We start from the raw sequence: 13051 nt of genomic DNA, 5'->3' as shown, positions 1-13051 counted from the left end.
AGAGCCAAACTCAGGGCCAAGAGACCATCTTGTAACCTACAATATGCACAAAATGTTTGCTGTTGCAGTCATTCTTGGGAGACATGATGGTGGTGGCCTGAACTGTGGTGTTGGAGATAAAAGTGGGTAGATCAAGGACCCTCTGCTGGTAGAATTTTCAGAGTGTCTTGGTTTGGGTTTCCCTGGAAATCCCTTGAGATGGATACAACAGCAAGTGCTTTATTTTGATGATCGAAGAACACCCAACTAGGAGTGAGGAAGAGAGACTAAGAAGGGAGAGAAAGGCGGCGAGTCAAAGGCACAGCGTCGAGCCTGCTGGGGGCTGGGGGCACCAGTGCAGAGCACATGTATCTGAGCCATCCCCCTGCAGATAGGAAGGCGACTCCCCTGGGCCATTGCTCAAGGGTTGCTGCGGGGAGGGCCGGGTGCATGAGTTCTCTGGAGGTAATGGCTCAGGGCATGGGCAGAGGGACTTGGGCCTGGATGGAGGAAGCCCCCCTTGCACAGTTGGGGGTCAGCTGTGCACCACTGTGGAGCTGGGGGGACAGCATCAGATAAGTGACTCATTTGAGTGAGGACCGGGGGAGGGGCGGGACCTAGGATATGCACAGAACTTTTGCCCGAGCAGTCAGGGGCATGGGGTCCCTGACTGATGGAAGGACATGGGAAGGGGTCGGTTTGTGAAGAGCAATGTTGCTTTGTCTGTGTGGAGTTTGAGGGTCTGGTGAGGGCCTCCGGGAGGCATCCAGATCAATGGAGGGGAGCTTAAAACGGTGGCAGAGAGACAGGCAGGTGCAGTGGAGCATGCCTTAATCCCAGCTCTTTGGGAGGCCAAGGCAGGAGGATCACTCGATGCCAGGAGTTCGAGACCAGCCTGGGCAACATAGTAAGACCCCATCTCGAAAAAAAAAGAAAGTTACAATTAGCTGGGTATGGTGGTGCAAGCCTGTATTCTCAGCTACTCTGGAGGCTGAAGTGGGAGGATTGATTGAGCCCAGGAGTTTGAGGCTGCAGTGAGCTGTGATTGTACCACTGCACTCCAGCCTGGGTGACAGAGTAAGGCTGTCTCAAAAAATAGAAAGGTAATAGTATAGTATGGGATGGTTGAAGCCCAGGGACTGCAAAGAGCATGTGGGGAGAATGTGTAGGGTAGGGAGAGACAGTGACACAAAAGGGCCCTAACCTCCTGGGGGTTCAGAGGAGCCACCGCGGCCGGTGGGGAAGGAGCTGTGGAAAACTGTCAGCTGCCCGCAGAGACTTTCCAAATCCTGGCTTCTCAGGGAAGAAAAGAGCCTGAGATCCCACAACCCCTGTGCCAGGTATGCCTTTTATCAGGAAGCTGAGCATTAGCAGGGATGGCCGTCATTCCCCGGGGAAAGTGGAGGTGCTGGGAACTCCCACATCAAACAGCGTGGAAGGAAGAGACCCCCTCTGTGGTCAGAGCTGAGGCAGGCGTTGGGGGAATGTGGGCTGGATGCTGGCACGCGTGAGAGATGCCGTGACTTCAGGGGTCCTGAAGCAGGCTGCTTTATTTATTCCACAAATCATTACTAAAGAGGCCTCTCTGGCTCCTGGGAGCATGGAGATGAAAAAGGCACGTTACTGCACCCTGCTGACGTCCGGGTCTTGTTGGCGAGACAGACCAAAGCCATTAGTGCACTGTGTGGCCAGAGCTTGAATGGGGTCAATGCAGGGTCCAGGATAGCAGGGCGTGGTGCCTTATCCCACTCAGGATGACTTGGGGTGCAGGAAAGGGAAAGCAGGAAGGGGGATTTAGCCTGGGTGATCCCCCTTGGCAGGACCTCCATGGCTATCATGATGATACCTGCATTTGATTATGCAAACAGCCAGCAAGAAGAACTCGGTCCCCTAGATCTAATCATAATATCTCACCTTTGTGCACGTTCTCGGGACTTCACACTTTTTCACTCATTTAACCCTAAATACAGACCCATTTTACAGACAGGGAAACTGAGGCCCAGGGAGGTTAAGACTGTCTTACTTCCATATCACACAGCTAGAAAGTAGCAAAGCTGGGATTTGAACTTGGCCAGTCTGACCTCATCGCTCAACCCCTGGACCACTAGGTGATGTCAGTCGGCAGCTCCATTGGTTGGGCAGGGTACTGAGGATGTGGGGTGTGGGGCGCCTCCAGACATGGCATCGGTCCTCATGGAGCTCATGGTCTAGAGAAGCAGTCTATCAAATGAGTATGGAAATGCTGCCGTCTCAGAATTCGGCCTCTTAGCCGCTAGTGGGTTTTCAGCCAAGAAAATATTTTGGAAATGCCTGGACGAGTTTTGCAATATTTCTGCAGGAAGCAGCTGCTCAGATCCTGCGATGGGCTGACTTGCCAGCAGGAGGAACGGGGGAGGAGGGATGTCAGGGAACCCGCATTATTAAACACTTACTGTGTGCAGGTCTGTGCTAAGCACTTCGCTGCCATCTCATTCGATGGCTGATCCAGCCCTGAGAAGCGGGGATTCTTCTTCTTACGGAGATAGAGAAACTACAGCACTGTAAGGCAAATCCGCTTTGCTGAGATCTCTGGTCCACTCGGCAATAAAACTCAGCTTGGCATTTAGATCTTGCTCCTTACCCTGGGAGAGAGGAGAGGCCACTCCTTCTTAGGCTCCCAACCCCCTAGGACCCTGACCTCATCTCCCTCTTCCCCATCTCCCATGCTGCCCCAGCCAACCCGACCTTCCTCTTTCTTAAACATGCAAAACTCATTCCCTTTGTAGGACCCTTGCACTTGCTGTTCTCTCTGCCTGGATGCTCTCCCTCTAAATCATGGTATGGCTGACTTCGTCTCATCTTTAAGTCAGCTGAAAGGCCGCTTCCTCCAAGAAGCCTTCCCTGATCTGCACCAGCTTCCCCAGTCATCCCCATATCACCAGGTTCTCTTTTCTTCATAGCATTTGTCCCTCTCTGAAATGATCCTTTATATTCGCATGCTTGGTTTTTGTTTTGCTGCCTCTCTCCACCAAGTGCCATGAGAACAGGCACCTGTGTGCTTTGTTCTTGTGTATATCCCAAGAGTCTAAAATAGTGTGTGGCACATAATAGGTGCTTAATTGTTGGCTTTCAACCTCCACGTTTCTCCCACCACCTCCCATCTGAGAAGCTACTTTTATATTAGCAATTACAAAAACTTCCGGTTATCCTAACTGTCCCAAGTTGCTATTTTGGGGGGCTACTGTGATGGATTCGGCTACAATTCTTTTTCCTGAGGAAGTTGCTTTTGAAACCTGCCTTTGGGACTTTGTAGTGCCACCAGCCAGCTCAGGAGCACATCAGATGTGACATTTGACGGAAGCGATGTTGCCATATGGTCCAGGTGTCTGCATCTTCCTTTTGGGGGCAACTGAGGTTTGCAGTTGATTGCAGCTGTCAAGTTCAATGCTGGAGACAAGCTTTTGATTTTGCCAGGTGTGTCTTTTAAGGCTGGGCTCCACGAGAGGCTGTCGCATGCCGAGTGCGGAGGTGGCTTCTGGGAGCTCCATGTAGATGGGTCTCTGCCACTGCTGCTGCCCTCAAAATAGCAGAGGGAATTTCAAGAAAGATTTTTCTGGACCCAGAGCAACTTGGCATTTTTATTAGATCAAAATCAAATCCAATAGAGTCCTGCTCGAGTTGCTTCCTTTATTAAAATGGAAACAGACAGTATTTCTGAAATAAATATCAGTGTCAATTTGCTGGGAGCGCAGATGGGCACACAGCTTGGAGACATCTGAGACCTCAGCATTGGGGGTCGAGAGATCCAAGCCAACAGGAGCATCAGAGCCATATGGAGGACTTGTTAAAGGGTGGACTGCAGGGCCCCACCCTCAGAATTTCTGATTCAGGAGTTCTGGTGGGGGACCCAGGGTTCTGCAGCTCTGACTTCTCCACGATGCTGATGCTGCTCATCCACAGGCCAAATTCGGAGTTGTCCTCAACCCTCGGCCAATATCTGTCCCTTTGAAGCTCTTGTCAGAAGCCAGTCTGCATTTTGTTGCTTGCTTGGACTATTCAGCAACTTCTAGATAGAAATTGCTGCTTCTAGGGCCAACTCCTTTACAATCCATCCTCCTAAGACATAAACTTGATCATGTCTTCCCCAGTCCTTCCTAGCTCTGAAACCTCCTATGACAGCAGCTCTAGCGGGGATCTGGCTCGGTGCCTGCCCCCTTCACACATTCCCACGAAGCCTTCTCTCGCCTTCCCCTCCTGCATCATCATTTTTCTTTCCGTCACTTGTCCCTCTCTGAGCCTTTCTTTGCTCACTTGTTTTTCTGTTTTTTTCGTTTTGTTTTGTTTTGATTTTAGAGATAAGGTTGTGCTCTGTCACCCAGGCTGGAGTGCAGTGGTATGATTATAGTTCACTGCAGCCTTGATATCCTGGGCTCAGGGGATCCTCCCACCTCAGCCTCCTGAGTAGCTGGGATTGCAGGCACATGACACCATACCTGGGTAATTTTTTTTTTTATGTTTCCAATTTTTTTTTTGTAGAGATGGGGTCTTGCTATGTTGCTCAGGCTGGTCTCGAACTCCTGGCCTCCAGCAATCTTCCCGCTTCAGCCTCTCAAAGTGCTGGGATTACAGGCATGAGGCACCACACCCAGCCTGCTCCCTTGTTTATTTCCAGCATCTCCTCAGTGAAATGGGAATGTCACTAGCACAGAGACTTTGTTGCTGCATTCACTGTGACATCCCCAGGGCCTAGCACACTGTAGGTCACCAGTGTGTTTCTGGTGCGTGATTTAGCTCACTTAGTCCTCAGGAGGTGTGTGCTATGAGTAGTATTTCTATTTTACAAGGGAAAATACTTGGGTTCTGAGAGGCAAAGTCACTTGTCCTTTGGGGACAAGCTTGTGACCTTAGGGTTCCAAGCCTGTCTGATTCCAAGCTAAAGTTACGACATGGTTCTTCTACTTTATGCCCACTTCTGTCCAAGGCAGTGGTACCACAACCATGCCTAACCCTAAGAAACACTTGGGGCAGGTGTCAAAATAGACTGCCCTCAAGCGCCCAATTCCTCAGTGTGGGGCAGGCAAGGAATCTGTAGCTGAGAAGTGTCATGATAAGGCAGAAAGCCCTGGGGTTCAGGGGTTTAGGGGGCCCTGCTGGGTCTTCTACACCTGCCACCCAGCAACTTCTGCAGCTGCGATGCTCCATGCCTTACCCCTTCATCCCTGTGTGCTCTGCTTTCAGGCCAAACCCGTCCACCTGCCTCCCTGAAACCACAACATTGCTAGGTTTTTCACACTTCCTGAAGAACCTCATCCGCCTGCCAAGGACCTGTTTCACACCCTATTCTTTCTGCATGAAATGCTCTGCCCCCTTCCTCCACTGGGTGGAAAACCAACTCTACCAGTGGAATTGGGAGCTTTTGCAAGTGCTTTTGAAGTCTAGCTCAACTGTCTGGGAATGGCCCCCAGCCCCTTCCCCAGCTCCTGGCAGAGGGGGACACATTCGTCTCCGCCTTTCACTCTCCTGGTGTTTGTCTATGAGCCAAATTTTTATAACGGTTATGAGCCCAATCTTTGTGTTTTTAATTTTTTTTTATTGTTATAGATTCAGGGGTACAGGTGCAGGTTTGTTACATGGATGTATTGTATAATGCTCAGGTTGGGCTTCTGATGTATCTGTCACCTGAACAGTGAACAATGTACCCCGTAGGTAATTTTTCAGCCATTACACCACTCCCATCCTCCCCCTGTGGAGCCCCCAGTGTCTGTTATTTCCCTCTCTAAGGCCGTATGTGCCTGTTGTTTAGCTCCTACTTACAAATAAGAACATGTGATACTTGATTTTCTGCTTCTGAGTTATTTCACTTAAGAGCTGGCCTCCAGCTCTATCCATGTTCTACGAAATACATGATTTCATTCTCTCTCTTTTCCTCTTTTTTTTTTTTTTTTTTTTTTTGAGATGGAGTTTTGCTCCTGCCACTCAGGCTGGAGTGCAATGGTGCCATCTCGGTTCACTGCAATCTCTGCCTGTCGAGTTCAAACAATTCTCTTGCCTCAGCCTCCCAAGTAGCTGGAATTACAGGCACCTGTCACCACACCCAGCTAATTTATGTATTTTTAGTAGAGACAGGGTTTCACCATGTTGACCAGGCTGGTCTCGAACTTCTGACCTCAATTGATCCACCTGCCTCAGCCTCCCAAAGTGCTGGGATCACAGGCATGGCTACTGCGCCCAGCGGATTTCATTGTTTTTTAGTGGCTGCATAGTTATAAATCCAATCATCTGTTGATGAGAGCCCAACTTTTGGAGTGAAGCTGGCTGGCTTCAAATCCCAGCAGTGAGAACTTGAAAAAATGACTTAATTTATCTGGACCTTGGTTTCCTCACCTGGAAAATGGGGATAGTAATGGCCCCTAACTTGTACTTTTTGAGGATTAAATGAGTCCATAGACAGGAAGCACATTGAATGGTTCCTGGCACACAGCAGGAGTGGGAGGCATGTCTGGTCTTGTCATCCCTTCATATGTGTGCCTGTGAGCACCCAGGGGCAGGGCCGCATCTCACTCACGTCTGTAAGCCCAGTAGCCAATGTGGAGGCTGACACAGAGTACATGCCCAGCACATGTCTAATAAAGAACTGAGGAATCAGGGACCCTGGGAAGAGGTGGCAGCTACAGTGGGCTCTGTCTGATCCCAAGGGTGAGAAAGAGACAAAGAGAATGTCATGGCTCAGAAACGTGGAATCCCTGAAGATGACCCCAGTGAAGAGATAGATGGCCCCCATTCAATCTCCTAAAATAACCTGCCCGAGGTGGACCAGAAGACACAAACTTCCCTCCATACGGGTCTGTCCCACTCAAGCCTGCCCTTCCTCCTGAGCCCTCCACTCTTCACTCATTCTGCAGACACATGCTTTCAACACTGCCTGCGACTGTGCTGGTGCAGGGATGCAGCTGTGAGGGAAAGCAGCGCTGGCCTTTGTCCTCCTGTGACACATGCCTCAAAGGCAAGATGAGGAGAAAACCAGTAAACAGATATTCCCATATATGATGGCACCTCTGAAGCCCTCTCATGGTAGAGATTTGTGGACCCGGAGAGGCAATCAGGGTGCCCTGCTGAGGCGGTGACATTCTGGGCAACACAAGAGCAATGAGAGTGTCACTAGCTGACAGACTTCCAAAGCCCGATTTCTTAGCGCCATCCCCGATTTGTTTTCCACCACTCTTCAAATTTCATTTCTTTCTGGAGGGCAGAGGTCAAGGTTGGGTAGCCAGACAGTTGGCTCTGGGCGGACCTGTGAGTCCTATAGAGAGAGGCTTTCAGCACCTCGGACAGCGACTGGGTGATTGGCCCAAAGGATCTTTCCTGTAAAGGGACCCAGCTGATCCGTGCCAGGCTGGGCTACCGTGGGGTCAGGAGCACCAATATCTGCCACCTGTTAACCTCACTCTGCCAGCTGCAGAGAGACCTTGAGCAAGTCGATTTCCCTCTAAGTGCCTCAGTTTCCTGATCTGTGCATTTGTGGTGACATTGACATTACTGGTCTTGAAGGGCCCTTTCAACCCAATGAATCCATTTTGGAACGGTAGATGTGATTTAATTCAATTCAGCAATTACATCTGATCCCCGGATCTTGGTGGCTTAGAGAGGGCTCAAGACAGTGATTCCTCACTGAGGAATGGGTGAGATAGGGCTGGAGGAATCTGATGTTAAATATGTTCGTGTTTTGATATCCGGATTTTAAAGGGAAAAGAAATCACATCTTTGGGGAACTTCCTATGGTCACACACTCCGCTAACCTTGGGAGGTTCCCAGAAAATGGAAACCACAGAACCTGCTACCACCCTGTGAGTGGGGCCTTGGACAAACCTTTTCCCACCCATGGGCCTTGGTTTCTCCATTTGTGAAGAGAGGCTCTCAAACCCAACCCACTTCTAGTGCTTCCAGAGCTGTGTTCTTTCCACATCCGTCTGTGTCTGAGATTGGATAGGGAAGGGCTTCTCTGCAGGGCGCCTTCTGGGCCTGCCGACTCCTTTGTAGCTTTCATCCATTTGCAGGCTCAGAGAGGTGAAGTTGCTGTCAGAAGCCACACAACTTAAAAAAAATTCACACAATTTGCACGCGGTGAAGGCTGGGTTTGAACCTTTGGCTGTTAGACCAAGTACAGTCTCCCCAGCCCCCTGCCATCACCTGAGCCTTCACCCAAAAGAGGAGAGTTTGAGCAAAAGCATTTTTCATACTGTACAGAAGCTCAGAGCAGGTAAAGCAGGTGCATCCCAAGCGCAGGAATCACTCTCTCCTCTTCCTCCACGATTTCTTCATTTGTTTAAAAAGAAAGAAAAAAGAGTCAGTTTGGGACCTGCTCTGTGCTGGGCCAGGGGCTGGAGTCTCAGGGCTCCAAGATGACGCAGATGCTGGCCCTGCTTATAAAGATGTCTCCCATCCCCAGGTTCGTTGGGGAGACCCACGCTGGCCTGGCTATTACAACACAAAGTGACGAGTTCAGGGAGAGAGTTATGCAGCCTGCTGAAGCGCACAGGGAAAGGAGCAAAGCCTCCGTTTTTCAAATGCTGCCTGCTCTGGGAAGCATTCTACAGGGCCACGGAATGCTTCCCAGAGCAGGCAGCATTTGAAAAAATCAGGGAGTCAACAGCCGGAGAAGAGCAGGGAAGGGTGCTCGTACCCAAGGGATCAGCCTATGCAAAGCCATGGAACAGAATCATGGAACAAAGACACAGGCTGGGAACAGCCTCTCGAGGGCTGAGTGCAGCCTAAGAGATGCTACTTGGCCTGCAGATTGTTGAAAATACATTTGAAACCTTAACTGTCGTCATTTAAAAGCCAGGAGGTTTTGTTCTGAGATCCAGGTTTTCAGTTTCTTTGAAAGTTTTGAGGATCCAGCTGGGCGTGGTGGCTCACACCCGTAATTCCAGGGCTTTGGGAGGCCGAGGTGGGAAGATCACCTGAGGTCAGGAGTTCAAGACCAGGCTGTGCAACATAGCGAGACCCCATCGCTACAAAAAATAAATAAATAACTAGCCAGGGATGGCAATGTGCACCTTCAGTCATAGCTACTCAAAAGGCTGAGGCGAGAGGATTGTTTAAACCTAGAGGCTCGAGGCTGCAGTGAGCCATGGTGACGCCACTGCGCTCCATCTTGGGTGACAGAGTGAGACCCCGTCTCAAAAGAAAACAGTTTAGGAAGATCTGAGCCCACATTCTCCATGGTAACAATTGGCACTGTCTCTGACTCACCTCATCCATTTACATTGTCTGCTTGGGCCCACAAGACATTTTGAGTTGAGATTCCTAATCTACAACACAAGGCCCAGGAGAGAAGGGAAATGGGTGGGGGGGCCCTGGTGGGCTGCTGGGGCCTTCCCCTCTTTACACACACACTGTAAATGACTCTGAGCCACAAATGCCTCCTGGGTAGCCAGAGAAAGGGAGGAGGGCCCCAGTCCTCAGCATCGTGCCCTCTGCATCCAGGGGACAGAGAGCCTGATTTTAACTCAGGGAAGGACAGGGATTGTGGCCTTTCCTTTTCCTTAAAAAATACACTGTCACTTTCTTTCTGTTCTGATGATCTCTCCATGGCTCTGCTTTTCGGCCACTGTACAAGCAGCTGAAATTATGCCTAAATGCTCATTTAGAAAAACAATCGTACCTTTCCGTGCACCAAATATTTGCTTCTAGATTAAAAAAATAAATAAAAAATAAAAATAAAAATAAACCAAACACCTCTATCTTGGCAGCCAACACTTCCAAAGTATGCAATGGTTTCCATGACTGAGGCCAAAACAAATGTGTTTTTCTGAAGCCAAATGATTCCAAAATGTTTGCAAAATGTTTCCCACTCCTTAATAAATATAGTAAAACTTGCAAAACACTAACACTAAAGAATATTAAAAGCAGAAAGAAAAAAAGTGAAAGCCAAAAAATTACTCCCCACCCCAGCTATGGACACAACCATCTTCCTCTTTGACTCTTGTCATGAAGCCTTGTTATTAGAAAGACTCTCCTGATAATGAGAGCTGCTTTGAGGATGGAGAAGGAGCAAGGATCTCTCCATCCCTAGGGCATGCAAGTAGGAGCTTAGCTTCACTAGGAATTCCAACCTCAATGGGCTTTCTGCGAAGAGCCTGTCTCACCCTAAAGTATGACAAGTATGTCTGAGAATCAGAGTAGGAAAATGAAATTATAGGGAACACATTTTTTTAAATGCTGAAATTTGGAATCAGCAGGAAAGTAATTCAATCCAGCTCCATCAGAGCTGTGACTTCTAAAGCATCTGCTGATCTTTACAGAGCCTCGGCTCCCTCATCTGTAAAATGGGCAGACCCTACCTCTGGAGCTACACACGCTCAGGAACTGTTCGTTTTCTCCATTCTCCCCTTCACTCCCGGCCCCACTCCACCACACCAGCCCTCTCCCTTAGTTTCCCACCTTCCAGCTCCACCCCCACTGGTCCACAGGGGTGCATACGTTCTGGGCTCAGTCATTGCTCCGCTGGCCTTGGGATCTAATGGGGGTGACACTGGCAGAGTGTGAGCTGAGGATGGGTGCTCTGGGAGGAGGGAGATGCCTGAGTGCCAGGGGGAGGATGTCAGAGGGGGCTTCCTGGAGACCCGAAACTCAACCTGGGTCTTGATTTGATTTGGCAGGAGGTACAAGGACATTTTAGGCCACCGCATGAGATGGGAATGGTTCTGGTGCACTAGAAAGACTTTGAAGAGACACTTGAGGGATTACAAGGGAGTTATCTTCCAAGAACTGCTAAAAACATGAAAGAGTGAGAGTGGCAGAGGGGAAGAGCCTTTCCAGCCCTTCCCCTTGTCCGGTCCACTAAGTGTGGTAGACAATGGCAGGTGCCCCCTGCTCTGTGCACAGGGAGTTTCTCAGAGTCAGCTTTGGGCACACCCATGTCCACACACACAGTTGCTGCAGTCCAACGAGGACTTGGGGACCTGGGAGACATCTGCTCTTGTTCCCCCTCTAATATCCCTCCACAACAGCTCCTGAACACATGTAAGGCAAATGGGGTGCTCAGGGAGGCCTGCCTGGGGGCAGATGACAAGGTGGGGAGACAGCTGTAGGATGACAGGATGGTGGTGGATGACGGCTGCATAAGTGTGTGGATTTGCTGAGGGGTGGGTGGTGGAAGGAAAGGATGGAGGGAAAATGGGCAGGCAGATGGCAGGAGTGGGGGCATGGCTTTATGTGAGGTGGGTGAATGTGCCTGCATGGGGTGCTATCATGGCTGTTGGGTGGGCCTGGGGTGGATATGGGGATGTTTTAGGTGTAGGCAGATGTGTACATGTAAAGGTGTGTTATTGGGTGGTAGGAGGATGATTGGGTTACTGGGTGGTAGGAGGGTGACTGGAGGAGTGGTGCACCTGTTGGCAGGTGTGAGGTGCATGAGCGGGTTCTGGGTTGGAGAGGGTGTGAGCAGAGTTGTGGATACATTGGAGGCTTGATAAGTGGATGGCAGCAAATATTGGCAGATACATGACTAAGTCATAGGTGTGTTGGTGAACTGGTGGGTGACTGGGTGGCTGACAGGGGAGGGATGGGTGGAGAGATGGTAGTGTTGGGGCATGGGTTGGTAGACAGATGGGATGATGGGCAGAAGGCCTAGTAAATGAGGGTGAGTGATGGATGTGTGGGTGGGGGGCAGTGGGTAGACAGGGTGTGGGTGGAGGAAGGTGGCTTTCAGCACTGACCGCCTTGTCTCCTGGCAGGACACCAGCCACACATGGCGGATTCCTGGCCCCGGAGCTCCGCACAGGAAGCACCAGAGCTGAACCGACAGTGCTGGGTCTTGGGGCACTGGGTGTGACCAAGACCTCAACCTGGCCCCCGGACCTCAGGCCATCGCTGGCACCAGCCCCTGCTGCAAGACCACCAGAGTGGTGTCCCCAGAACCTTGGCCTGTGTGCCGTGAACTCAGTAAGCCTGCGTGGGAGATGCCAGGCCTGTCCTGCCCATCACTGCCTGGGCCCCAGGGCCTTGAAAATGGGGCCAGGGCAGGCCCAAGGGAATGCACAGGGCTGCACAGAATGACTTTGGGAGAGCAGCCCCGGACTCTTGCCATCACCACATGAGGAGCCCTGTTGGGCACAGCTGCGATGCCAGAAGACACATGGCCACTGGCCACTGAATGACTGGCACCCACAAGCCAGTCAGGTGCCCAGAGGGGCAGAGCCCTGTGGGGGGCAGAGAGTGGCTTCCTGAAGGAGGGGGCAGTGGTGCAGGCACCGCAGCGGTGTCACACAGCAGGCACACAGCAGGGGCTCAATAAATGCTTGTTGATCTTGTTTTCTTGCGGTGTACGGAGGCCAGTTGCTCTCTGGGCTGTGGTTGCCCCGTCATTGCCCCACTCCATGACTCCTCAAGGAGGCTGAAGGTGACAGCAAAGACTGTGCAGAGGCCAGGGCCAGACACTGAAGGATGGCAGGGAGGGAGTGCAGAGCCCAGGCTGGAAACAGGCTGGCAGGGCTGCCTTGGATTCCAGAGAATCGGCAAGGCGGGGGCCAGGCAAGCAAGAGATGTGGGGTGAGCAAGAAATGGGCCCCCAAACCCAAGCCCTAAGCAGAGAGGGTGAAGAAGCCACGTTTCTCTTCAGAGCTCAGCGACATCACACCACCCTGACCCTGAGGAGCCTTTACCCTGTGCCTAGCACCACCTTTACAGAAAATCCCAGGGCTTAAATGCCTGGAGAAACAGATTCCTACTACAAAGAGGAGGGAAATTAGGGTCACAGAGATGAAGTCACTTGCCTGAGATTACAGAGCTAGCAAATGGCAGAGATGCGGTTTGAATCAGGACTCCTGACTCCAAGTTCAGTCATTTCCCAAGAGGCCTTATTCCTTCCCAGAAGAATTTCTAGAGCTTCCCCCAAGTAGAATACATTCTTCTCCTTTATCCATCCATCCACCCATCCATCCATCCACCCATCCATCCATCCATCCACCCATCCATCCATCCACCATCACTCGTCCAGCCATTATCCATTATCCATCCATCCATTCATCATTCGTCCCTCCATCTATTATCCACCCATTCATCATCTAATATCCATCCATCATTCATCATC

General features: G+C 50.8%; 1 protein-coding gene across 4 annotated transcripts in view; it reads left to right on the top strand.

Annotated features, from left to right (window-relative positions):
• GSG1L (GSG1 like) overlaps nucleotides 1-12273 on the top strand; it is a 265619-nt gene extending 253346 nt beyond the window's left edge. For all 4 annotated transcript variants that reach the window (XM_030925307.1, XM_030925305.1, XM_030925306.1 and 1 more), the window contains one exon: nucleotides 11697-12273. In XM_030925307.1, the coding sequence (XP_030781167.1) occupies nucleotides 11697-11794 (98 nt within the window). In that variant the 3' untranslated portion in view covers nucleotides 11795-12273. The remainder of the gene's footprint in view (nucleotides 1-11696) is intronic.
• The last annotated feature ends 778 nt before the right edge of the window (nucleotides 12274-13051 follow it).

The sequence above is a fragment of the Rhinopithecus roxellana genome, chromosome 20 (assembly GCF_007565055.1).
Source record: "Rhinopithecus roxellana isolate Shanxi Qingling chromosome 20, ASM756505v1, whole genome shotgun sequence".
NCBI lineage: Eukaryota > Metazoa > Chordata > Mammalia > Primates > Cercopithecidae > Rhinopithecus > Rhinopithecus roxellana.
The sequence above is the reverse complement of the archived record's forward strand: the minus strand, read 5'-3'. Positions and strand labels throughout refer to the sequence as shown.